Source organism: Leucoraja erinacea, chromosome 20, assembly GCF_028641065.1.
Source record: "Leucoraja erinacea ecotype New England chromosome 20, Leri_hhj_1, whole genome shotgun sequence".
NCBI lineage: Eukaryota > Metazoa > Chordata > Chondrichthyes > Rajiformes > Rajidae > Leucoraja > Leucoraja erinaceus.
Window position 1 is genome coordinate 27,678,317 of NC_073396.1, and position 27,836 is coordinate 27,706,152.

At 40.6% G+C, this 27,836-nt stretch overlaps 1 protein-coding gene across 7 annotated transcripts in view; it reads right to left on the minus strand.

Annotated features, from left to right (window-relative positions):
• usp7 (ubiquitin specific peptidase 7 (herpes virus-associated)) overlaps positions 1 to 27,836 on the minus strand; it is a 95,095-nt gene that overhangs the window by 6,072 nt on the left and 61,187 nt on the right. For 5 of the 7 annotated variants that reach the window (XM_055651742.1, XM_055651737.1, XM_055651738.1 and 2 more), the window contains 15 exons: positions 26,896 to 27,052; positions 25,259 to 25,403; positions 24,533 to 24,663; positions 23,604 to 23,738; positions 23,061 to 23,162; positions 20,761 to 20,866; positions 16,428 to 16,520; positions 16,283 to 16,350; positions 15,689 to 15,789; positions 9,989 to 10,142; positions 4,027 to 4,094; positions 3,457 to 3,565; positions 1,888 to 1,965; positions 780 to 880; positions 86 to 185 (listed from right to left, as the gene is read on the minus strand). In XM_055651742.1, the coding sequence (XP_055507717.1) occupies positions 86 to 185; positions 780 to 880; positions 1,888 to 1,965; positions 3,457 to 3,565; positions 4,027 to 4,094; positions 9,989 to 10,142; positions 15,689 to 15,789; positions 16,283 to 16,350; positions 16,428 to 16,520; positions 20,761 to 20,866; positions 23,061 to 23,162; positions 23,604 to 23,738; positions 24,533 to 24,663; positions 25,259 to 25,403; positions 26,896 to 27,052 (1,648 nt within the window). The remainder of the gene's footprint in view (positions 1 to 85; positions 186 to 779; positions 881 to 1,887; positions 1,966 to 3,456; positions 3,566 to 4,026; positions 4,095 to 9,988; positions 10,143 to 15,688; positions 15,790 to 16,282; positions 16,351 to 16,427; positions 16,521 to 20,760; positions 20,867 to 23,060; positions 23,163 to 23,603; positions 23,739 to 24,532; positions 24,664 to 25,258; positions 25,404 to 26,895; positions 27,053 to 27,836) is intronic. The other 2 variants (XM_055651739.1, XM_055651741.1) reach the window with 1 other exon arrangement.

The following is a 27,836-nucleotide window of genomic DNA, read 5'->3' on the forward strand; positions in this document are numbered from 1 at the left end:
CAAATCAATATACCAATTGGAAATGTGTTTTTTTAATAAATACGTATATTATAGTATGACAATTTAACTTAATTAGATGATGTACCTCTATTCTGAAAGTTCGACTTGTTGCTGGAGATAAACATTCTAACAGCTCATCTTCTTGATGGACTCCAATTATTTTGTAGCTTACAATTTCCAATAGCCTTAAGTAAAAGCATAAATGTGTATAAATGATCTTTACTTAAATTTAATGCAGAGTATTTCAGGATTCTGCATTGACTGCTCAGAAGCCCTGCATGATCCATTCACTTGGACCAACCAGGAATTCAAAATAGCTTGCTCCGCATTATTTGTTTGGTGTGTCTTTTGTTTTACAGAAACATCAGGCCATGCATGATTGCCACTCTTAGAATCAATGACGATTGTCCAGCAATATAAAGCACTTGAAAATTTACACAATGATAAACAAACCAATTTGTACATCTTCTAGTGAATCCAAGCATTACTTTCAATTGATAAACCTGTTAACTAAAAGCAATGTACAGCCACTTAGTGCTCTTCAAACTGTATGGATATTGCCCGGTGTGCCAGAAGGTCATAGGTTATACTACTAAAACGTGTGGGAAGGTTATACCATTATTTTAAAAAGTTAAGAGCTAGAAGATTTTTGGTTGGTAACACGTCAAACTACAGATTTGGTGATTATGGATTCAGAAAAATGTCTTCTAAGATAACATATTAGTGAACCATACCACTCACGTGCATTACTAAGGAATCGATCACTGTACAATTCTTACCTTAGTTTATTTGATCCTTTATCTGACAATTCTACATCTTTCTTACATTCTTCCAATAAGTCACGAACACAACCATGCTTATCAGGATATAGTGTTATCTCCTGTAACAAAGTCAAAATAATGATAAATTAAGGGATTGAATCTTCTATGTACAATTGGTCATCAAAGCATGCATGATTCACCCTGCTGCCAGCATTATTCCATTGTCTGCACTTTTGCTGCTCTCTGGACTTGACTGTACTGATAGGTTATTGCTCGTCACACCCAACCACACGTGACAGTTCCCAGTTTTTTCCCCAGTGCTTTCATATCATTTACATAGTTGTAAACGGATTAAGAATTAACAAGTTAAAAATATTAAAACTTTGATTGAGAACAGATTAAATGATAGAAACAATATTAATAATCAATTATTCTTCCCCAATTTGCACTTCTGCACTAGCATTCAGAACCATAAATACTCCATAGTTATACCTCCAATGATCACAGATCATTTGACCATGGCAAATGCTTGACAAAATGTGTCTATTTTACAATTGATAGATCAAGTATGCGTTTATCAAAGGAAAGTCCCATTGTAAACAACGCAGCCCCAACTGTAACCACATTGGATTTTTCGGCGATAAGGTTCCTTGAAAGTGGCAACATAGATAGATAGGCTCGGCACATTGGCCTTCATCAGAGTATTGTACCAAAGGGCCTGTTTCCATATTGTATGACTGACTCTATGACACAGCGATAAGGCAGGAAAGTGAGGTTTATTCAGAAGTTCAATCTTATAGAGAAGATGGGCTGCATGATCATCTCCTGCTCCCATTCCATGTGATGCAAAATGTTGTCAAATTCTATGATGTTATCAATGGACAATTGTGTTGATTTTCCTTTCTTAAAAAAATCTTAGTTCATATAAGGAGCTTTTGACTACCATATGTAGCAGCTTCCTAAATGTGTACTAACTGGGAGAATAGTGTTTATGCTCAAAATCAAAGATTAGTTCACATCCTGAGCAACATTATTTTTAGAATATTTCACCTCAAATTGTACTAAGGTTAGAACATAGAACTATGTCTAGTAAATCTTAAGCGTAGCCCTGAAGGCGTATATTCACCTCTTCCCTATAACTGCTGTTCAGCCATATGCACTTGAAACTTCGTCTGTTTTCAAAGTCTGTGATCTTCATTTTCAGCTAAAAGATCAAGAAACACGATTTTATTGCAGTACCAATACAATATGAAACATGAAACTATGTGATCAAAGTTTTCACTGTAGCTAAAACTCAAATGGAGTCAAATTTGTTTTTGTAAAAGGTACCCATCAGCACCAGAAAATACAGATTACCAAATTGATGAGATTTGAACTATTACATATTGCAGCCACTTAAAACTTAAAAGCAGCAATGGTATTCACTTTAAGAAAACTATGACTGACTTTAAACCTCTTTCTTTTTCAGTTTTTAAAACCCCGTTTTCCATTCTTCTCTACATCAAAACCAACTCTAGAATCCATCCCATTAAAGACTCTTTTTGGCAGGAAGACAAAGAAAACTGGAAGGCATAATTCAAAGAGAAGATCTGGAGTATATGTGCATTGTTTTTGGAAAACTTCAGTGCAGGTTGACAAAGTGGTTCTTGGGGCTTATGGCTCGGATGCCCTCATAAATAAAAACTTAAAGGACAAATGACAGGTACTTATAAAACCCTTGTCAGCCGTGAACTAGGGTAATAGTTCCAGTTCTGGCAAGGCTAATAATACATGGAGAAATAATATGCAAAGGTTATAAAAAGGGCACCGAAGAGATTAAATTGATTCTGGGAATAACTGGTTTTAGTCATTTGGCTTGAATAACATGTTGGGTTATTCTCCTTAGAACGCACCTTGTGAAGAGAATTGAGAGACATTGTAAATCATGAGGTGTGAACAGCAGGAACTAATTCCATTGGCAGATTCAAGAACAATGGAGCAAACAAGAGCAATTAACGCAAGAACCACAAGGTCACCAAAGTTTTAAGAAATTAAAACAATGGTAGAAGGGGCTTGTTGCAGTGCTGAGTAATAGAGGAGACAGGTTCAATTATAGTGTCAAAAGTAAACTGAACAAGTATCTGAAAGAAGAATGAATGTGCGGTGGAAAGCAAGAGAGGGGTAGACACAAAATGCTGGAATAACTCAGCGGGATAGGCAGCATCTCTGGACAGAAGGAATGGGTGATGTTTCGGCTTGAGTTGAGAATTGCGAATCTCCAGATAGTGGAAGGGGCTGGATTACTTTTGTAAAGGATCTCAATGGACTTGACAGGTCAAATAGCATTGGTGCTATACCCGCCTGTCAAAACAGTTTATCAGGTTACAACTTCTACCTGGCTTTCAAAATATAACATTGAGTTCTTAGCATTTCCAAGTCACAAATCAAAATCCAAAATAACTTTTTACAAAAACAAATTGTAGAATAGTTTCAAATTATTTAAATTTTAGCGATTAAATAGTTCTAAACTGGCGGCACCAATTAAAAGTATGACAATGCTACTAATCATTACAACTTGGCAATACTGAACCAGAACAATGACAGGTTACCATGAGGAGCAATTAGAGCCGATTTGAAAATTCTAAACACATATTTAACATGGGTTTACCCAAGTCTTTTAAATATGTTACATAGCTCACATACAAAAAAAGCTTACTTGCTGATAATATAGTTTCTTTGGTTGCCTTGGCTTGAAGAACTGCAGCAGATCTCTAAGTGTGCCTTCATAATTATGTCGAAGAGGATTACCAGGCCCATCCCTGTAACTTTAACAATCAAATTCATTAATCTCTGGAAATCCGATCAAGAGCCCCACACCAATGAATTCGTTATTTCAAAATATATATAGCAGAACAATTAAAAAAATAAACTGACTTGCTGTGAATTGCATTGATTAAAAAGGCAAAGGACAAATCAACCATTACTTTTGGTCTGCATATTCAATTCACTACTGATTTCACTGTCACCACCCACCACTGTCTCTCATCTTCAGTGAGAGATTACTTCACAATTAGTAAACTTGCCCTTAATTAAATAGGTATGCTCTATAAGCAATTCACAATGACGTTTGTCAAGACTGCATTGGAAACCATGTTCCTGGGCATCTTACCACACTTACAGAAGTAACTGAAATTACTTGAAGGATTCACTGTTATTTCTAGAAATTAGGAGGAAATATGCACTTGTGCATGAGAGGAATTTCAATAATGGGATTACGTAGTCTTACCCTTGAGACTTGAAGAACTGAAGCAACATTGGGTCAGTGTTTAGTCGCTGAGCAACTGTCTTGGCAACCTACCAAAAATAAATCAAATTTAAAACCCGGTATAAATAGCAATTTGCTAATAAAGGATCCTTACGACAGCATTTATAATGCGATGAAAACACATATGGAATTACGCACTAAACAGAATAAATTTACAGTGCCCTCCATAATGTTTGGGACAAAGACCTATCATTTATTTATTTGCCTCTGCACTCCATAATTTGAGATTTGTAATAGAAAAAAGTCACATGTGGTTAAAGTGCATATTGTCAGATTTTAATAAAGGCCATTTTTATACATTTTGGTTTCACCGTGTAGAAATTACAGAAGTGTTTCTACATAGTCCCCCCCATTTCATGCACCATAATGTTTGGGACACTGCAATGTCATGTAAATGAGAGTAGTCAAGTTTAGTATTTTGTTGCATATCCTTTGCATGCAATGATTGTTTGAAGTCTGCGATTCATGGACACCACCAGTTGCTGGGTGTCTTCTCTGGTGATGCTCTGCCAGGCCTGTATTGCAGCCATCTTTCGCTTATGCTCGTTTTGAGGGCTAGTCCCCTTCAGTTTTCTCTTCAGCATATAAAAGGCATGCTCAGTTGGGTTCAGATCAGGTGATTGACTTAGCCACTCAAGATTTGACAATTTTTTAGCTTTGAGAAACTCCTTTGTTGCTATAGCAGTATGTTTGGGATCATTGTCTTGCTGCAGAATGAACCGCCGGGCAATGAGTTTTGAGGCATTTGTTTGAACTTGTGGAGATAGGATGTGTCTATACACTTCAGAATTCATTATGCTGCTAGCCATCAGCAGTTGTATCAAAATGAAGATAAGTGAGCCAGTACCTTCAGCAGCTATACATGCCCAGGCCATAACACCCCACCATCGTGTTTCATAGATGAGATGGTATGCTTTGGATCTTGGGCAGTTTAAGTTCCATTTATTCTCATGCACCCTTGGTACAGTGAGATTTGAATTACCATATAGCCATACAAATTATAAGAACACAATACACAATAGGATTTAACATGAACATCACCCACAGCAGAATCAACATTTCCCACTGTGAGTGAAGGCAATAAAGTTCAGTCAGCTTCCTCTTTGTTTGCCCGTGGTCAGGGCATTTGAGCTTTCCGCCGTGGGCCCGATGTTCAGAAGGATGATCGGAACTCCGACGTCGGAACGGAAGAACACTCTGTGTCTTGGAGTTTCCGAATCGGCCACTTCTTGCCAGAGACCGCGGCTCCCGAAGTCCACAGGCCGAACTGGGCAGAGCTTCAACGCTGGCGACCCCCGGCAAAGGATCTTAGGATTCTGCGGTGTTAGTCAGCGCTGCCCGCAGCTGGAAGCTCTGCAAACCACAGTTCCACGATGTTAAAGCAGCAGGCCCAACACTCCAGAGCTCCAACACAGCAATCGGCACAGTAAGGCATCGGTCTGCTCCACGATGTTAATTCAGTGCTGCGCGGCTGCTGAAGTTCTGGCCGGCCTCCGGTAGGGAAAGCCACGCAAATCCAGATGGTAGGCCACGAGGGTGGGGGGTCGAGGATGTGACTCGGAGAAAGGGCACATCCTCGACCAGGAAGTGACTGGGAAACGGTTTCCCCTCTTCCCACCCCCCACATAAAAGACTAAAGGGTCTGTCCCACTTTCCTGAGTTACTCATGAATTCTCCCGAGATTTCCCCTTGATTCAAACTCGGAGAATGTCTGTAGCGAGTCCGTAGATATATCGTACCGTAGATATATCGTTATGCCAGCTGTAGGTACTCGGGGCATCAGGTAATTGGGACGTTTTTTCCAGCATGATAAAAAAAGTCCATGAGTAAAAAGATAGTGGGAGTAGGAGTTCATAGATCACAAAAATCTTGATGTTTTAAGGTCCTTTCAACTCGGCAATAGTACTCGGGGAAAGTGGGACAGGCCCTTAAGAAAACATACACATTAAGTACTTCTTGGCAAACTGTAACCTGGTCCTCCTATTTTTGTGGCTAACCAGTGTTTTTCATCTTGCAATGTAGCCGTGTATTGCACAATGCAGTGCATTTCTGTTCATGAAGTCTTCTGTGGACAGGGGTCATTGACAAATCCACACCCGACTCCTGAAGAGTGTTTCTGATCTGGTGTTTGGGTTTTTTTCCTTATTATAGAGATAATTCTTCTGTCATTAGCTGTGGAGGTCTTCCTTGGCCTGCCAGTCCCTTTGCGATGAGTAAGCTAACCAGTGCTCTCTTTCTTCTTAATGATGTTCCAAACAGATGATTTTGGTAAGCCTAAGGTTTGGCTGATGTCTCGGTCTCATAATGGCTCATTTGACTTTCATTGGCACAACTTTGGTCCTCATGTTGATAAACAGCAATAAAAGTTTCCAAAGGTGATGGAAAGACTAGGTGCTGTGAACTGCCTTATATCTGCATTCAGGAGGCAATTAAAACACACCTGAGCAATTACAAATGCCTGTGAAGTCATGTGTCCCAAACATTATGGTGCCCTGAAATGGGGGGGGGGGGGGGGAACTATATATAAACACAGCTGTAATTTCTACATGGCGAAACCAAAATGTATAAAAATGGCCTTAAATAAAATCTTTAACCACATGTGATTTTTTTTTCATATTACAAATCTCAAATTGTGGAATACAGAGGCAAATAAATAAATGATGGGTCTTTGTCCCAAACATTATAGAGGGCACTGTATGTTCTGAGATCTATTTGCAGTAAAACTTCTATTACCATCATAAACATTTATTTAGGAATCTTGACTTGAGATACACATCTTAATAGGAGAACTAACAATGTTTTAAAAAGAGAAATGTAATCGATTCTCTCTAATTATTATTTCACTGCTGCAATTAAGACTTGAAAACAATTCACACGATATTTAGACAATTTGGAGTAAGAACTTCACTTAGGAGCATCCAGTACAAAGCCTGTATTTTTAATTCACCCAATGATATCATGCATTCAGTTTCTTTAGCTTCATTACTGAAAATGCTAAATTAAAAATGGCAAGTCCTATTTTGATCCATAATGTGATACCCATTGTGACAGTCACCAAGCCTCATTCCTCAGTCATCAGCTTCACCCATCTCCCAGTTCAGTGAGACCGAATGAGAGTTTACAACCCAGATAAACCTGCTGCACTTCTTTTAATAATTTATTCAATTTTTATTCCTTAGAACTTAAAATGACGGGAAAGCCAATTTTAATTACCTATTCCACTCACCTCAAGGTGGTAGTGATGCTCAGCCGGTGAAGGCACACCCACAATATTTTGCATAGTGAGATTCAGGATTTATACTGAGCAAAAGGGTGAATCAGCAATACATTTCCAGATCAGAATGGAGTGTGACTTGGAAGGGAATCTGCAGAGTGGTAATGTGCCCTAAACCCCATTTGTCTTGGCAAATGAAGCCACAATTTTGGGAAGTGCAATCCAAATAGCTCAAATACTGTAGAGCATTTTGTAGATCGTACACCTTGTAGCCACTTCATGGGTGACAGAGGCAATACTCATTTGGTGTGTTAAATGCGAACCACCTCTCCGAATAGCATCAAGCCTCTTCAGTGTTGTTTGTCACTCCATTCAGGCAACAGAGAGTAGAGTATCCCTCTCCCCAAACTTACATCTGGTAAATGACGAAGGCTTTCAGATGACAGATGAGTCACTTCCACAGGCCTCTAACTTGCTCTTGTAGCCAGTTTTATTTGATTAGCTCACTTTATTTTCTGTTAAATGTGATCCCAGGACATTGATGGCAGGCAATTTTAATGCTCCTGAACAGCAAGGCTGGGAAGTTAGAATTTTTTTGTTGGAGATAGTCATACCTGCCACCTTTATGCTTATCAACCTGAGAATTTGAACATTTTGCAATCGGCCGCCAATATCCCCACTTCTGACCTTCTTGTGGACGGAAACCCCATGTCAAGTAGAAGATGGGTGTGCCTGGAATACTCCCCCATCTTTCGTAATGTACAGGAGCTCATCAGGTTATGAGCGCCTGACTGTACAGAATTTACATTCAAGTGTTTTGGAAATTAATGGTATGTTAGCTTTCATAGCAAAAGGATTTGAGTATAGGAGCAGGGAGGTTCTACTGCAGTTGTACAGGGTCTTGGTGAGACCACACCTGGAGTATTGCGTACAGTTTTGGTCTCCAAATCTGAGGAGGGTCGTTATTGCCATAGAGGGAGTGCAGAGAAGGTTCACCAGACTGATTCCTGGGATGTCAGGACTGTCTTATGAAGAAAGACTGGAGAGACTTGGTTTATACTCTCTAGAATTTAGGAGATTGAGAGGGGATCTTATAGAAACTTACAAAATTCTTAAGGGGTTGGACGGGCTAGATGCAGGAAGATTGTTCCCGATGTTGGGGAAGTCCAGGACAAGGGGTCACAGTTTAAGGATAAGGGGGAAATCCTTTAAAACCGAGATGAGAAAAACATTTTTCACACAGAGAGTGGTGAATCTCTGGAACTCTCTACCACAGAGGGTAGTTGAGGCCAGTTCATTGGCTATATTTAAGAGGGAGTTAGATGTGGCCCTTGTGGCTAAGGGGATCAGGGGGTATGGAGAGAAGGCAGGTATGGGATACTGAGTTGGATGATCAGCCATGATCATATTGAATGGCGGTACAGGCTCGAAGGGCCGAATGGCCTACTTCTGCACCTAATTTCTATGTTTCTATAAAGCAGGTTCGCTGGCTGCCCCTGGGCACCTTCTGTTGCTGCATTTCCACTTCCACACATAATTCTTCCATGAAATCTCATGGGATATTTTGTCCATGTTAAAAGGAAATACACAAATGCAAGCTTTCAAGTAAAAGCATTATTATGAACTCAAAGGTCAGTTTTTTGACCCTGATAATAGACTTGATGAGATGTAAAGGCAACTACCAAGCCAAGAGATAACTGAAACTCCACAAAGTATATCATGTACAAACTGCATACACTACACGCATCGCTTGTTCACTACGCCATCCCTTGAGCCTCACATCCGACATGTCATTAAAACCTCCTTCTTTCATCTCCGCAACATTGCCAAACTCAGACCCGCTCTCACACCTCCTGCTGCTGAAAGACTCATCCATGCCTTCATCTCCTCCCGACTGGACTATTGCAACTCACTTCTCCTTGGCATCAGCTCCACCTACATCAACCGACTCCAACTGGTCCAGAACGCAGCCGCCCGACTCATCACCCACACCAAATCCTGGCATCACATCACTCCAGTCCTCAAACAACTTCACTGGCTTCCCATCTCCCACCGGATCACCTACAAAATCCTGATCCTCACCTACAAAGCCCTCCACCATCTGGCCCCCTCATATCTCACTGACCTCCTCTCTCCACTACCAACCCTCACGGCCCCTCAGATCCACATCAGCCGGTCTCCTCTCCATCCACAAGTCCAACCTCTGCAGTTTTGGGGACAGAGCCTTCTCCAGGGCAGCTCCCAGGCTCTGGAACTCCCTCCCCCAACTGATCCGCAATTCCGTGTCCCTCACCATCTTCCAGTCCCGCCTCAAGACCCATCTCTTCACCTCTACCTATCCTTAGCCCCACGTCCCCCTCCCTTTTCATCTGTGCACTAATTGCCTCATATTGCCTTTTGAATTGTATTCTGTCTTTACTTTGTGTACTAGTCATGTCTCTACTATTTATTTCATTCCCCTTACATGTTTTCCCTCTACCTGCTAAATTTTTGTAAGGTGTCCTTGAGACTCTTGAAAGGCGCCCATAAATAAAATGTATTATTATCATTATTATTGCAAAATCTCCAATTCTTACCTGTAGATTGCTTATTAATTGGATGGTGTACTTGCTATGTTGGGTCGACATAGCCAAATTGATATTATTTGAGCCTACATTTACGACACCTATTGTTAACATCTCAAGTGAACAAATGTTAAAATTTTCATACCTGAATGTAGTTCATTCTATTAGATAGAGTGACCACAAAGCCCGGGTCATTAGGAATAGTCTTATCACAAAAGATGACATCAACCCGGTGGTAGAGATCCCGAAAATAATCTTTTGCTGTTGGTAACTCACTGGAGTCATTTTCTGGGTCATCCCTGAAAACCAGTCAAAATATTGCAATGACTTTAGATGGCCAAACAATTCTTCCAAACATGTACAAATTGTTCTGGTATAACACGATGGCTGCATTCCTAAGAAACATCGTGTTGTAGAAACTTTGCATTAGAAAAACAAGTTTCAATGGGGAAAAGGGGACTAGATACCAGAGAATTAAGATCACAATAACAAATGTTTCCTCAACATTTTCAAAAATGAAGGTCTTTTCACTTGCATAAAGTTTATCTTTGTTACTGCAAGATACAAATACTTAAGACATGTTACATTGCTTCATAAGGTATCAATGGACAAGTGTAAATATAAGCAAATGCTCGTCAACTTCAATAGCCACATGCAGTGAAATGGAGTCTTCTTAAAAGACAATGGTGCTTGATTACTGTGCGGAGGTTATCGAAAAACATTTCTTCCCCCTCCAGCAAAACCTTTTTGGCTCAAGACATCTTTTATTCTGCTCGTCAATTTTCAAAGTAGCTTTTGAATAGTTCATTGAACCTAATTAAAATTGTGTTATAAACAACTGGTGGCCTAGGTAATACAAATAATGTGCCAGAGTTCTTCCATCACGTTACATGCAATTTGTAGTTTGAATGGACCCGTTATAGCAGAACTACTTGTACTCTACACCTTCCCAAATCCAGGATTGTGGCTTGCCATGCAGTTAAAGTTTACTCCATGATATATTAGGTTAACAAGTAGTGGATGTTCAATTAGGCTTCACAGCTTTAATGCTCTGTTTGAGGAATGGGGGGGGGGGGGGGGGGGGGGATGATGATGATTTACAATGTGCATGCTCGCCCCATATCCTACCCAATGGTGTATTCTGAGACAGTAATGAGGTTAATTTCCGGGATGGCGGGACTGTCATATGTTGATAGAATGGAGCGGCTGGGCTTGTATAATCTGGAATTTAGAAGGATGAGAGGTGATCTCATTGAAACATAAGATTAAGGGATTTGACACGTTAGAGGCAGGAAAAATGTTCCCGATGTTGGGGGAGTCCAGAACCAGATGCCACTGTTTAAGAATAGGGGTCAAGTCATTTAGAACGGAGATGAGGAAACACTTTTTCACACAGAAGGTTGTGAATCTGTTGAATTATCTGTCTCAGAAGGCAGTGGAGGCCAATTCTCTGGATGCTTTCAAGAGAGTTAGATCTTAATGACAGCGGAGTCAGGGGATATGGGGAGAAGGCAGGAACGGGGTAATGATTGTGGATGCTCGGCCATGAACACATTGAATGGCGGTGCTGGCTCGAAGGGCCGAATGGCCTATTCCTGCACCTAGGAATAAACAGGTAGGTTGGGAATCAGGGAGTAGAGCAGACAGGAGCTGAAAGACTAAAAAAGCCATAAGATAATTTAGAAGTGAAATTAATGATGAAAATTATACTACAAGAGAAGAGAGCTATCCCACAAAGGGAGATAGGTTTCTTCCCTAAAGAAACTTCCCTATACAAATAACCTCTGGGTTCAGTTAAGGGTAGGAGTGACAACAGGACAATTCTGTTCACTGTTTATTTATTCCCACTGGAAAATGTTGGGGGACACACACACACACACACGACTCGTGCAGGGCAGTTCACTGGAGATGCACCACTGCCTGATGGCAAACAATCAATCACCACAATAAACATCTGGAACTCCAACAGATAACAAAACAAGCTTAAAAGATGAAATGCAAATATAGAAAAAAAGCACACCGAGCCAAGATTTTCAATAAACATTGTGAACGCTGATGGAATCACATGGAAATAACTATATACTTTAAAAATGAGGGACATAATAATAGATAAAAGGCTTAATTTCTGGAAGAAATTATCTAAAGAACCTCTAAACCCAATCCAATGTCCTCTAGCATCCATGTTCCCAGCTCATAATTAGTTAAAGTGCAATATCTTACAACCATGCAATATTTTAATGGAAGGATCCAATATTACACGTCTCATTGTTGTTTTAAGCCATTTCAAATTAAAACAATGAAGTTTCTGAACATGAAGCTTCTGCCATACCGTTAGGCTTACAGAAAACAGTGATGGAATGTGTGCAACATCCAAATATACATCAATAACACAATTGTTGAACACTTGATTTGTTATATTTTTTGGCTTTCCAACATTGAATAGTACCTCTTGCCAATCATAAGCATAAACATGCAAAGGCTAGGCAATTTCATTACCCAATGTGGAAGCAAGCTGTGGTCTGGAGCTTGTCATAAATGAGCAGTAACTCACACTGGTGTTTTGTGCGTCTGCAGGACAGATTACATTTTGTGCTGGGGTAGCAAATTTTGATACCTACAAAATACTGCAAAAATAAGGTGGAATGTGCTTTGAGCCACCAAATTGGAAATAAATCCAATAATTACAAGTATCCAGTGTCACTGATTACAGTTGTGTTTTCATTTTCTTGAGAGCTAAAGAGAAAATGAAACTGTAGGTAGCATCACTGCAGACTTTAACTTAGAACATTTACAGTGCCCTCCAAAATGTTTGGGACCAAGACCCATCATTTATTTATTTGCCTCTGTACTCCACAATTTGAAATTTGTAATAGAAAAAAAAAAATCAAATGTGGTTAAAGTGCACATTGTCAGATTTTAATGAAGGCCATTTTCTTGCATTTTGGTTTCACCATGTAGAAATTACAAGTGTGTACACATAATCTCCTCATTTCAGGACACCATAATGTTTGAGACACATGGCTTCACAGGTCTTTGTAATTACTCATGTGTATTTAATTGCCTCCTTCATGCAAGTATAAGATACCTCAGCACCTAGTCTTTCCTCCAGTCTTTCCATCACCTTTGCAAACTTTTATTGCTGTTTATCAACATGACGACCAAAAGTTGTGCTAATGAAAGTCAAAAAAGCCATTATGAGACTGAGAAACAAGAATAAAACTGTTCGAGACATCAGCCAAACCTTAGGCTTACCAAAATCAACTATTTGGAACATCATTGGAGAGCACTGGTGAGCTTACTAATCGCAAAGGGACTGGCAGGCCAAGGAAGACCTTCACAGCTGTTGACAGAGGAATTCTCTCTATAATAAAGACAAATCCCCAAACACCTGTCCGACAGATCAGAAACACTCTTCAGGGGTTGATTTGTCAATGACCACTGTCCGCAGAAGATTTCATGAACAGAAATACAGATGTTACACTGCAAGATGCAAACCACTGGTTAGCTGCAAAAATAGGATGGCCAGGTTACAGTTTGCAAGTACTTAAAAGTGCAACCACAGTTCTGGAAAAAAGTCTTGTGGACAGATGAGACGAAGATTAACTTACATCAGAGTGATGGCAAGAGCAAAGTATGGAGGAGAGAAGGAACTGCCCAAGATCTGTGAAACACAGAGGTGGGGGTGTTATGGCCTGGGCATGTATTGCTGCTGAAGGTACTGGCTCACTTATCTTCATTGATGATACAACTGCTGACGTTAGTAGTATAATGAATTCTGAAGTGTATAGACACATCCTATCTGCTCAAGTTCAAACAAATGCCCCAAAACTCTGTTTGGCCGTTCATTCTACAGCAAGACAATGATCCCAAACATACTGCTAAAGCAACAAAGGAGTTTTTCAAAGCTTAAAAAATAGTCAATTCTTGAGTGACCAAGTCAATCACCTGATCTGAAACCAATTGAGCATGACTTGTATATGCTGAAGAGAAAACTGAAGGGGAATAGCCCCCAAAACAAGCATAAGCTAAAGATGGCTGCAATACAGGCCTGGCAGAGCATCACCAGAGAAGGCACCCAGCAACTGGTGAAGTCCATGAATCGCAGACAGCAAGCAGTCATTGCATGCAATGGATATGCAACAGAATTCTGAACATGACTACTTTCATTTACATGACACTGCTGTGTCCCAAACATTTTGGTGCCCTGAAATGGGAGGCCTATGTATGAACACTGCTGTAATTTCTATATGGTGAAATTAAAATGCATAAAAATGGACTTTATTAAAATCTGACAATGTGCACTTTTAACCACATATGATTTTTTTTCCTATTACAAATCTCAAATTGTGGAGTACAGAGGCAAATAAATAACAGGTCTTTGTCCCAAACATTATGGAGGGCACTAAGTTTTGATGAAATGCAGCATTCCATTGCAGTGCGATACAAAAATACTTGCCTGAGCTCAAATCACAGATCCCAAAGGACTATGGCTGCAAGTGAAAGAAGCCCAGAGCTTTAGAACTCTGGAGGCAAACTATAAGGTGGTTATTAATGCATTAGGGTGGTACACCAGTGAGTGACAGCTCCAGATAAATTGATCCTGACCCTAGGTTGCACATTCTCCCAAGACATGTGCTTTTCCCCCAGGGTGATCAGATTTCTTTCCACGGGACAAAGATATGCATGTTGGCTGCTGTAAAATGTTCTTGGGAGGGCAGATGAACCTATGCACAGGGAGTTGAAAAGATCACACAATGAGATAAACTGGGTTTGTGTAGATAGTCAAAGGGCCTGTTTGTGTGCAGTACGACTAGGTCTTAAACCTTAGAAATCAAGCACATGGCTTGAAGAATGAGAAATCACTGCCAGAACTACCTTAAAAACAAAATATCAGCCTTCTTCTTGGCTCAAATCTACATTACCTGCCAAAAATGGGACAACCATGGTTGCACTTCTATTAGCTTCAAGAGTTATGGATTAAGGAGGGGGAGACAAAAAGCTCAGGATTCCCATTCTCTATATAATTCACTAGCTCCTTCTGGAAAACACTTCAATATGGATTTTGACAGAAAATCGCACATAGACAAGATGCTTCCCAATGGTTAACTTGTATGAATAGTTGGCATTTGAATGTTATGCTGTAATAACAGCTTGTTGCCAGCTGTTGCATCTACCCCATGAAATGACACGTTCTACACAGTAAAAGAAATGTAAAGTGCACAATCAATGTTTTTACAAAGCAAAACTGCTTTGATATCCAACAACTGGGTGAAATGTGTTAATATAACTGAATGGTAGAGCAGACTTGAGAAGTAGTTTGGCTTGCGCCAGCTGGAACATGTTTTTTTTTAATGCAAGGAAACTTTTTTGCATTAAAATTTTAAGAATTTAAGGATTAAGGATTTTAGGATTTAAAAAAAAATTAGTTTCATGCAGGTAATTAAGAATGGTTTAATGTCGGATATATTATGGGCAATTTGGATAGTAGGATTTCAACTCTCATCCAGAGATAAGCTTAGAGTTCCATCATATTACTAGTTTTCTAAGGATAAAGAGCCATTGAAGTATGATCGTCTTAATGTGACATTTGGTCCAAGTTTTTACACCGCAAGACCAACTTTAAAATTGGTCGTGAAATTTGTTCTGCGAATTTCTATAGTATTGTAAATAATAGTTTCACAGAGTTGGTGCCTTTCCTCTATGTTTTTAATTATAACCATGGCTCTCCCAATAAATATTTTATTTAGGATTTCACCACCTGTTCCCCCACATAAATTTAAGGGCGTATCAGACTAAAACTTAATCTGACGAGTTAAACCATAATTTGTTCTGAAACATTACTTACTTCTGAAATACTATAATATCGCCATCCATGAGTTCATCAAGTGCTTTATCAAGAGACACTTCATAGTCTTGAATTCTTTCAGTTAAATTGGGTTTAACTTCCTAAAGTAAAGACAGTTTTACAATTCAATGACAATAATTTAAAAAAATACTGTAACGATTTATAATGACAATCATTTATCTGCTGTTACATTGTAAAAGTCACATTTTTCAACAAACAGCTAGACACAAGGATAAAAATATGTAACCCAATTTTTCAAAAGATCTATACTTTAAATTAATTTCATTGCCTCGATGGAAACACTAAAACTCATTTTTTTTTGTTCTGAAATGGAAAAATGTAAATTTTGTTTTATTAAACAATTGTAAATTTATATAGCTTGGATCTGTACATTTTCATTCTCCCCTCATTCAATGGGTGGAAATGACAGGTTGTGAAAACGAAATAAAATGGCAGGATCATTGCGGTTTGAAACATTTTTCTTTTTCCCCATTTACAAATCCTGAATTGAACAATATTTGAAGTCGCATTCTTATGGCAAGGTTATACTTTAATCACAGCATATTGAACAAATAGACATTGTGTTTATCATACCTCATAGAGGATAAGGTTAGTTCCTTGCAGAAACCCTGCTCTCTCACACATGATCGGCAATAAATCACCTGCACAAAATAATGTAACTGTTATCATTTGAAGCACAGTTCAAAGTTAATATCTGCAACAATAATTCTTAACTTACGGATTTTACACGATATAGGGGTGTAGATATGTCCACAGTAATTCAAACTCCGAGCTTTGGGATCATACATCTTCAAAAACAACATCACATCATCTGAAGAAATAGAAACGGCTGTTATCTACAGTATCGTTAGCATGAAAACATGATACACAATGAGATGAAAAGTTATAGCCAAGTGACCCCCCCCCCCCCCTCCCCCGCTCCTATCTCAACTGGCTACTTGGACCCAAAAATCTGGAGTAACTCAGCGGGTCAGACGACACCTCTGGAGAAAAGGAATAGGTGGCACTTTGGGTCAAGAACACTCTTCAGTCTGAGGAAGGGTCTCGACCCGAAATGTCACCTACAGTGATTTGAGATTTGTAATAGAAAAAAAATCATATGGTTAAAGCCAGAGCTGCCCAGATTTGTCTGAGCATTTCAGTATTCTATTACCTGAAAATCAGTATTTTGCTGAGAAAATCAGTATTTAAGCGGTACCATTTTGCTGAAAACATTTTATCTTTTATGTGCAGTCATACCCATGTAAGAGTACAAGAATGCAGAACTTTGCTACCAATTGACATGTCTTCTACGCACCGTACTTGGCAGTGCATTCAGTGCCGGCTTTTTGCATACTGCTGTTTGAACAGCTGTTTCCTGCTTTTAGCACCAGATGATGTAGAAGCCATTTGGGAAGCCTTTCTCTCCCTCCCGCTCTTCCTTCCTCCCTCCCCCTTATTCCCTCATTCCCTCTCTCTCCCTCCCTTCTCCATCCTCCCTCTCTCCACCCCTTGAGCCCACCCACCGTTCTGTAAAATCAAGGCCAATCGTAAAGTAACTGTAATCCCACTGTTAACCTTAGGCCCCAGTCCCACTTTCACGACCTCTGCCGAGTTGGCCCTTGACTCATACACGCAGCATGGTCGCCGCAAGGTCGTAGGAGGTCGAAGGTAGGTCGTAGCAGGTCGCGGTGCTAGTCGTAGGTAATCGTGGCATCAAGTAGGCTGCGGCACTTTTTCTAGCCAGATAAAAAATGTCCACGAGTAAAAAAAAAGGTCGGTATGGAAAAAATCGATACTTTTTACTCGTAGGTGTGTCGTGATGCTAGGCGTAGGTAGGTGGTCGGAGGCAGTCGAAGGTAATAGCTCCGGGGTGAAAAATAGGTCAGTAGACAAAAAGGGCTATTTAAACAGCAGAACGTCACCTCAGGCATTCCAAGGCATATTCATTCATAGCTGGAGAGTTTTTTGGAGAGGAGACTTGAGTTTTAGAAATCGCACCAAAAAGGCAGAAGCGCAGGGGGAGGGCACAACCCTCAAAAAAGCCGGCCATACAGGTGTTGCCCACCCAAGAGGAGGAGTGGCAGGAGGTGATGCCACAGGAGGTGATAGTGCAGGAGGAGGTAGAGCTGCATGAGAGACCCCTGGAGGAGGAGACCTGGGTGGTAGTATATGTCCCCACCACCACCCCATCCTTCACTGCCTCATTTGAAGGCAGCAAAGTGGACCTTTCTCCTGTGTCTGACAGCATCAGAGGCAGATGCCCCATTGGTGGTGGGGGAGGGCTGGAGGAATGTTATGCCCTACACCTTCACCAGGCAGCAGAAGGGGGGGACTTTGAGGAATGGTTCCAGCAGAATGCCATCTGTACGAAAAGGGAAATGAGGGGTACAGGGACAAGAATGGCATGCTTGCCATCCCCTGCCCCACGTGTGCTTAAAGTTACATCTCTTCCAGTCATCTGGTGTACTGGGACAGTCCATCACATCATCTCCATTCACCCATTGAGACCTCTTCTTGCACTTCCACTTTCACCCTTGCTCTTCCCCTTCTGCCTTTCTTAAAAGGCTGCTAAAGCAAAAGGGCTACTGCAAACAGCAGTAAAACGTACATGGCCGAAGCCAGTCTTCAACATAGTTGAAGGAGGTCGAGGAGGTCTTCTTCATAGTCGTGGGAGGTCTTCAAAATAGTCGCAGGAGGTCGTAGACATACTTGTGGAAGGTTGTAGAAGGTCGTACACATAGCCGTGGAAGATCGTAGGAGGCCATAGGTTACCGCGACCTTGATTTTTTTTGGGTATTTTACGGTCGTGAAAGTGGGACAGGCCCTTTATACCACGATCCAGAATTCTACCACAGCCTGAAAAATAATCAAAGGCTCAACTTCCACTGAGAAATAGATTTCCAAAGACTCATTGTTATACGAGGATTTTCCTGAAGTCTGTGACCCATGGCGCAGTGGCCATAGTGCTATGTTTAAAGCCCATAGCGCTCCAGCCGGTAGCCCGATATTTAGAAGCCACAACGGTTTGTTTAAATTCCCACTCGTTAAACTGACAGCGTTCTATTTAAACCTGGAGCGGGACAGGCAGCGACTCTGGAGAGAGGGAATGGGTAACGTTTCTGGTTGAGACCCTTCTTCAGACTGAAGTGAACTCCGTATTTAAAATTCGTATTTAACACAAAATCATACATCAGCATTCTAATCACATTTCCCTACAAAATACGGAAAATCCGTACTACTTGGCAGCTCCGCCCCCCCCACCCATTTCAGGGCACCATAATGTTAGGGACACAACATTGTCATGTCGATGAAAGTAGTAGTCATGTTTAGTATTTGTTGCATATCCTTTGCATGCTTGAAATCTGCAATTCATGGACATCACCAGTTGCTGGGTATCTTCTCTGGTGATTCTCTACCAGGCCTGTATTGCAGCCATATTTCATTTATGCTTGTTTTGAGGGCTAGTCCCCTTCAGTTTTCCCTTCAGCAAATAAAAGGAATGCTCAATTGGGTTCAGATTGGGTGATTGACTTGGCCACTCAAGAATTTACCATTTTTTAAGCTTTGAAAAACTCCTTTGTTGCTTTAGCAGTATGTTTGGGATCATTGTCTTGCTGTAGAATGAACCGCCGGCCAACAAGTTTTGAGGCATTTGTATGAACGAGCAGATAGGATGTGTCTATACACTTCAGTATTCATTATGCTGCTACCATCAGCAGTTGTATCACCAATGAAGATAAGTGAGCCAGTACCTTCAGCAGCCATACATGCCCAGCCCATAACACCCCCACCACCGTGTTTCACAGATGAGGTGGCATGCTTTGGATCTTGGGCTGTTCCTTCTCTCCTCCATACTTGCTCTTGCCATCACTCTGATATAAGTCAATCTTCTTCTCATCTGTCCACAAGACCTTTTTCCAGAACTGTGGTTGCTCTTTTAAGTACTTTTTGGCAAACTGTAACCTGGCCATCCTATTTTTGTTGCTAAGCAATGGTTTGCATCTTGCAGTGTAGCCTCTGTATTTCTGTTCATGAAGTCTTCTGCGAACAGAGGTCATTGACAAATCCACACCTGAAGAGTGTTACTGATCTGTCGGACAGGTGTTTGGGGATTTTTCTTTATTATAGAGAGAATTCTTCTCATCAGCTGTGGAGGTCTTCCTTGGCCTGCCAGTCGGTTTGCGATTAGTAAGCTCACCAGTGCTCTCTTTCTTCTTATTGATATCCAAACAGTTTAAAAGTTTTATTCTTGTTTCTCAGTCGCACAATGGCTTATTTGACTTTCATTGACACAACTTTGGTCCTCATGTTGAGAAATAGCAATAAAAGTTTCCAAAGGTGATGGAAAGACTGGAGGAAAGACTAGGTGCTAAGAGCTCTCTTATTCCTGCATTAAGTAGGCAATTAAACACACCTGAGAAATTACAAACATCTGTGAAGCCATGTGTCCCAAACATTATGGTGCCCCAAAATGTGTGTGTGTGGGCGGGGGGGCTATGTATAAACACAGCTGTAATTTCTACATGATGAAACCAAAATGTACAAAAATACTCTTTAATAAAATCTGACAATGTACACTTTAACCACATGTATTTTTTTTCTATTACAAATCTCAAATTGTGGAGTAGGGGCAAATAAATAAATGATGGGTCTTTGTCCCAAACATTATGTAGGGTACTGTATTCCTTTTCTCCAGAGATACTGTCCGACCCGCCAAGTTACCAGCTTTTGGGTCTATTTTTGATTTAAACCACGATTTGCAGTTCCTCCCTACTCATATGGCTATACGTTCATACTTCATAAGTGATCACAAATTAATATTAATAACAGGAAATAAATGGCAGACAGATAAACATTTGAAGTCGAAGGTTACAGGCACAGAAAGGGACCAGAGGCCAGCATGGATCATGTTGATTGTGATTGTTTATTGTTTAAGGGGCCCGGTAGCCTACAACTTGTGTCATTTCCTCCCATTTCCTAAGAGTTCATCTTGAATCAAGCATGACAGAACTAAAATGTAAACGCAATCCATAATCACAATAGATAAGGGCATAGTAATGTGAACTTACGATCTTTATCAAATTTGGGCAACGTTGCTCCGCTGGCAGCTAATTCTGGATCTACAGTCTCTAGAAATATTGTCCATGGGTTGTCATTATCACTCAATTCAATCATCTGAGGGGAAAAAAATGCTTGTTACTGCATATTTAATTCACGTTTCATTGACATATTAATATAAACATTTTTTCCCCATACTGGAAATGGTTTAAAATCAAATATATCTGCATGTCATATATAATGTGATAGTACCTGCCGCAATGACCTCCTCCAGCATCTCGTTCAATATACCCATCGCTCTGTGTAAAAATGTTACCATCCAGGTTCCTATTAAATCTTTCCTGCTTCACCTTAAACACTCTTGATTCCTACTCTGGATTCACAAAAGACTCTGCATTTAACCTAGCTATTCATCTCATGATCTTATACACCTCTCTAAGATCACCCCTCATTGTCCTGCACTCCAAGGAATAAAGTCTAGTCTGCTCAACCTCTCCATATAGCACAGGGCCCCAAGTCCTGGCAACATCCTCATAAATCTTCTACCCTTTCCAGTTTAACAGTATCTTTCTTATAACAAGATGACCAAAACTGAACATAATACGCCAAAAGTGGCTTCACCAATGTCTTGTACAACTGCAGCATGACCTCCCACCAATGTCTTGTACAACTGCAGCATGGCACCTCCCAACTTCTATACTCAATACTCTGACTGAAGGTCAACCTTCTTCATCACCCTATCTACCTGTGACATGGTTTGACTACCCAAAATGCAACACCTCACATAAATAAGTTAACAAAGGGGATTATTTGTAGGTTAGTTTCCTAAAATGGGATAATTCAATGTTCATGCTGTTAAGGGCCTGTCCCACTGACGCGACTTTACTGCGAGTGCCTTCGACCTTCAAGCTCGAGGGCACTCGCCTGGAAAACCTCGAGCTGGATCAACCGTATGCAATGAAACCGCGAGCCTGATCGACCGACCGCACACTCACATCACAAAGGTGGGGGCCAGGGAAAGCGGGGGAGCACGGTCTGAAATTCACACACTGTGATGAACAAGAAGGTAAAAGACGGCTGCACAGTGTACGGTAAGTCCTTTAGAGAGTGCGGGGGGGGGGGGGGGGAAGGGGGGGGAAAAAAAGGAGTGGAGACACTTTTAAGAAGCCAGATTTATAATAAAGTTATCGGGCATTTTACATTACCAGTCGGTTTTCCTTGGTCCTGAAAACTCCAATGAGCCAATTAAAATGCCTGGTCAGCAAAGGAGATTGCCTACAGCTGCCCTCAACGGCCTGTAACTACATAGTGACCCCACTCCACTGCACTACGAGTTCAAAAGAACCATGCAGCCCAATTTTTACTTGTGGAAAATTTTTCAACATGCTGAAAAAATTTCCTCGACCAAACTGAGGCCGCGAGTATGCGGGAACTTCCCTCGAGCATGAAGGAGAGTTCCAGTGACCTCATAGGACCTCCATGTCGACCATGCTGCAAGTTTGAGTCAAGGGCAATCTCTTCTAAACTCGCAGAATAGGTCACCGCAGTGGGACTGCCCCTTTAGGTTTCAAGCTACCCAAGCGGAATATGAGGTGGTGTTCCTCCAGGCCAGAAAGGTGAGTATGGCGGCCACATCAGGAACACCATAAGCAGTAGATGATATTGGAGGATGCATAGGGACAGTTTTTACATTTTCTACAGTTGCACAGGAAAATACCCAGAGATGGGTTAGTTTAGGTGGGAAGAGAAGAGTTGCAGAGGGAGTGGTCAATGCAGAATGTGGAATGGGGTGAAGTTGGGACGATGAGACTGGTGGTTAAATCACACTGAAGGTGGTGCAAACATTGGAGAAGAAAGGGTTGCATAAGGAGGCTGCTGGGTGAAAGGCAAGGACCAGATGTGGTCTTTCCTTGTTCTGACCAGGGGAACCGAGAGCAGAACTACAGAATATAGGTGCGGGTAAGGTTACCATCTATGAGTGGGGGAGGAGCGTGGGGGGGGAGAACCACATTTACTGAAGAAAGAGGTCATCTCAGATGTCCTAGAATGGAAAGTCTCAATTTTGAGGCAATTGCAGCGCAGGCACATAAATTGGGAGTAGAGGATAGCGTCTGTGCCAGAGGCAGAGTTGGAGGAAGTATAGTCCAGGTAACGTGGAAGTCAGTAGTTTTGGAGCAGGTCAGTCGATAGTCTGTCACTTGCGATGGAGACACAGAAAGGAGAGACAATATCGAAATGAATTTGATGAAATCAACGAGGTCTGCCTGGGTGCATGGATATACCATAATGGCTGTTGAAAACATACACTTACGGTTTTGTTGCTATCTGCTTCATAGTCCAACATTGCTGGTCTCTTCGTTCCATTACTCCGGGCCTGCATTGGCCATAACCTTATCTGTTCCTGCGGATATCCCTAAATCATAAAAAGTTAGTCACTGGATGAAAGTCTTGATCAATAGTTTACAAAGCATAAGCGTTTTGATAAGAATTAGACAATTAAACAAAGTAATCAATATTCATAAAAATAAAAGGTACACAAAAATGCTGGAGAAACTCAGCGGGTGCAGCAGCATCTATGGAGCGAAGGAAATAGGCGACGTTTCGGGCCAAAACCCTTCTTCAGACTGATGGGGGGTGGGGGGGGGGGGGGGGGGGGGGGGGGGGGGAGAGAAGGAAGGAAAAAGGGGAGGAGGAGCCCGAGGGCGGGGGATGGGAGGAGACAGCTCGAGGGTTAAGGAAGGGGAGGAGACAGCAAGGGCTAGCAAAACTGGGAAAATTCAACGTTCATTATTTCATAAAAATAATTCTGATTTAAATTAGTAGTATCAAACACATTTCTTATTAAAATATTCACCATTGTTTGTGACAAATTCTGAACGAATTCTGCAAGTGTGGAGTTTTTGAGGACTTTGAACACTGTGTATTTCACTTTTTCTTCATCGTACATATCATTACCCTGATGGCCACAGAACTGGTCTTCTGTTACTATCTGAAATCAAACACAGGAATTTGTTATTTTGGATATAGACACATTTACATTTTCTCAGCTACGTCCTTTCTTTAAATTTGAAACATGTTTTTAATGAAATGAAATTGGATGCAGGATTGTTTAAAAGATGCTGGGCAGGAAACAAAAATTAAGCCCCGTTTCATGTCATGTTTGTCTGTTATGCACAGATAAGGAGGACAGATTACAAGCAGGCATCAGAGCAGGCACAAGCCAAGAACAAGCAAAAGCAAATAAGCCTGCTAATTTTTAGCTCATGGAAATCTGGATAAAATAAATCTGGAAAAGTTAATTTAGAAATAGTGGTTTCAAAGCTCATCTGGTAAATTACTGAAAGGCTGAGCATCCCAACCTTCAGTCGCAAGAAATCTTAATAAAAAGCATGAAACTGTGGCATAGGTGGTTTTAAACACAACTGGTGAGTACAATGGTCACTGGAGACAGTGGACAGTTTCACACCTCTAGTTTTCTCACAACTAGAGGGGTTGAGCAGCCTTCACAGGAAACTTGTCCGAGCAGGCACGGAATGAACAATTACTTTAAAAATAAAACCACATTATTTGTCTGAAAAATGTATCTAATGCCAAAATGTTGAAATAATTTTTTGAAGCACAACAAAAACAGCAACAAATAATCTAGCTGACATTTAATCCACTTTGCATCCATTCAACTTTTAGGTTTAATGGTTAGTTACTTTACGTTCGGAGACAAATTCCTTGCACTTTAAATAGAGTGTTTGTTAGGATCTGTGAGTGGATCGATGACTGCAATAGTACCTGCACTTGCATGTAGAGGTGTGCCTCTTGCCTTTCCTTTCTCTTCTGAGCCTCCACTCTCTTCTCCTCTTGAAGACGCTCGACCAGTTGCTGCGGAATGTTGTGGTCTGTGACTGCTAGCAAAACCTCACCTTTGAACACAATTTTGAACATCTGTGTTCACATACATTATCCAAAACCTACCAAAGACTAAATTGGGCTAACTATTTAAAATACAAATGATTAAAAACCATTGTCCTTTGAAAGTGCTTTACAGCCAGCAGCTACCTTCAAATGTATTTGTTAATTTTGCTAATTTTTGCAAGCAAGTGAATTGAAGTAATTTCAGTGGCAACTTAATATCAAATTGCATGTAAATATCAACATTGGAAGTGATTTGTTACTAATGCAAATAGTAACATGAATTAGTTATACCTGCGTTGAGTCTCTAAATAAATAAACCAATGATGGTCATTTTATTTGTCAATTGGGCAGTTATTCCATATGATCATTAGCAGTCCATAGAGTTTGTGGACTGCTAATAAGTGGACTGTCCGAAACTCTACAATACCACTGTAGATTGTGCAATTATTTTTTAAAATCAGGTCAATTCACTGCACATAGTCAAGAACTTTATGTATGCATCTGGGAATAGATGGCTAAAATCCTGTGGCAAACGTGTACCATTAAAGATATACTAAATAGGCAGGTCCACAAACACATTCTAGAGCAGTTGATTTTGCTTACTTAGTTTTGATTCCCTGATGTACACCAACATGTAGGCATTGGTGCAGTGTCGGACAGATAAATCATCGTCATGACCCCCGTAGTTGTGATCAATTGCTTCTTCTTTTGTACACCTTGATACAACATCGTCATCGAATTTACACCACTTGAAAGACAATTAAATACTGCATTTTAGCACTCGACCTGTTATAGCCTTCATGAAAAGCTTAACAAAGCTAATTATTCCTTATAGTTAAACTGAAATGCTCTAATGTAACTGTTGAAATCCAGAAATAAAAACAAAATGAAAATATTCTGCTGGTCAGTTAGCATTTGTGGAGAGAAACAGATCCATTTCAAATTTATGACATTTCCCTGGAGAAGAATGCAAGCCTAAAGTGAAAACAACGTAAAGAGAAAGATTGTGTTTTGGAACTCAAACACTGTACAGGGAAGCAATGTACTCCAGATTCTGGAAGCTTCAAATAAATAGCCGGAAATCTCAACAGACCTGGCAGGAACTACAGTGAACACAGTTAATGTTTTAGGTGGATGACGCATCATCAGAGCTAGCGCGATCTGAAGAAAAACGGGAAAGACTTGTTAATCTTTTACTACTCTTCTCTCTCTCCCTCCCTGCCTGAAACGAGTGCAAGGCTTCCTTGTCAACACACGATCATCCAATTTCCAATAACTTAAATGATACGCAGCCGCAAGCATCATCCCTCGGCTTTTCAGCATTTCAAATGGTCCTTTCTCTTCAGAATGCTCCGACTCATTCCATTAATGTCCACTCCCCTTCTCAGAGAAACTTATGTTGCAATTGGAGATGTAGTGCTCTCTCTTTTGCCTCTTTCCTTACCACCATGAAAATGAAGCCGGGATTCATTTGTACTTTGACTGCATTCAAGGCTCATGTGCTCATGTCCTTCTGCAGTCACTGCTTTCTCTAGTCTACCTGCCCCTCCACCTATTTTTGTATGTTCAGTGCAAGAGAGTGAATCTAAGATTAAATTTTAGAGCACAGAGACAAAGAAATAAATAATGGGTCTTTGTCCCAAACATTATGGAGGGCACTGTATATAAGTATATAATTAAGGCATAGATAGGGCGGTCAGTCAGAACCTTTTTCCCCAGGGTGGGAAAATCAAACACTGGAGGGCACAGCTATAAGGTGAGAGGGGGAATGTTTTATGGAGATGTGCAGGGCGAGTTTAAAAAAAAAAAACATAAAGTGGCAGGGGGCTGGAACGTATTGCCGCGGTGGTGGTGGAGGCACACGGAAGTGCAGCGAAAGGATTGATTTAACTTGGCATGTTTAGCATGAACATTGAGGGCCAAAGGGAGCGTTCATGCGCTACACTGTTCTGTTTACTGAGATGCTTTGTTTTTAACTTTAAAATTCATCCCCAAGGAAACAAACTTAATTTTAAGCTGCTGTAGCAAATCTATTACACCGATCAATCATTGTCCCACCCAGCAATGTAGGAAAAAAAGTGTCCACAGTAATTGAGAAACTAAAGTAGTTTCAGATTAGTTATCAAACTGCAGTCAATCGTGATAAATAAAATTGGTTCTTTAAAATACCAATGAAAACTTGTTAATGATTACATTGGTGTTTGGATCATGCAAGCTGCTGCACTTGTTTATATACTCACTTTACCATCTCCCTTAGGGTTGAGGTAGACTACATAATGTCCACCATGATTATCTCCACTGTGCACCAGCACTGCATGTAATATGTAATTAGCACAATCCTTGGAGTCACGTTTCTGAAGGAATTCATCCAGGGGCAAGTGCTCAGGAAATTCAAATCTACAAAATGAAAAAATCGTTGATGAATGAAAACTGCTCATTTTTAGAGCTCAGCAAAGTCTGGTTCAATCCTGACCTGTGATATCTGTGTGGAGTTTGTACGTGCTTCTTTTGGGAGCTCTGGTTTACTCCTATTCCCAAATATGTCACCAAATTATCTTGCCAGTTCTTCAGTTTAATTGGGTCTATACAATAGCACTATGGGAATCTTCACCAGGACAGCTAAAGGACTGTTCTAAAGGCATTGTACCAGCACAGTCTCAACATAAATTAGACATGGGCAATGGACACTGGCCTCTCCAGATCCCTAAAATGGATTTTTAACTTTACCTCCAGATCAAATACGGCCCATTTGTTGTCACTTAAAAATAACCCACTGCTTTGTAGTCTAAAATTGAACTGTGAATAAATAAATGGGTCTTCATTGGACTTTGTTGCTATTCAGAAATAGACACTGCTTTTCACAGCCCTGCGATGCAAGCAGACTTAATTTTTATTATTTCGGCAACAACTTGCAATAACTCAGCATTTGATGAATTTTACCATTGTTGATCAATTTAACTAATGTACAATTCCCCAGGATCATTGTTATTCTACTTTATTCATTTCTGTGCAGATTCTTTTGTGACCTCAGACTGACGTGCCTGACTTTTCTTATGTGAAAAGATGGAAGCAACAGGGGTTATTGTCCCACACCTATCACACAGCATTTGTGGTTCTACAAGGCCCTGATATGCAATCTTCATGACGACAAGTTTGGACATTGGAGAGAAAATCCACCTAT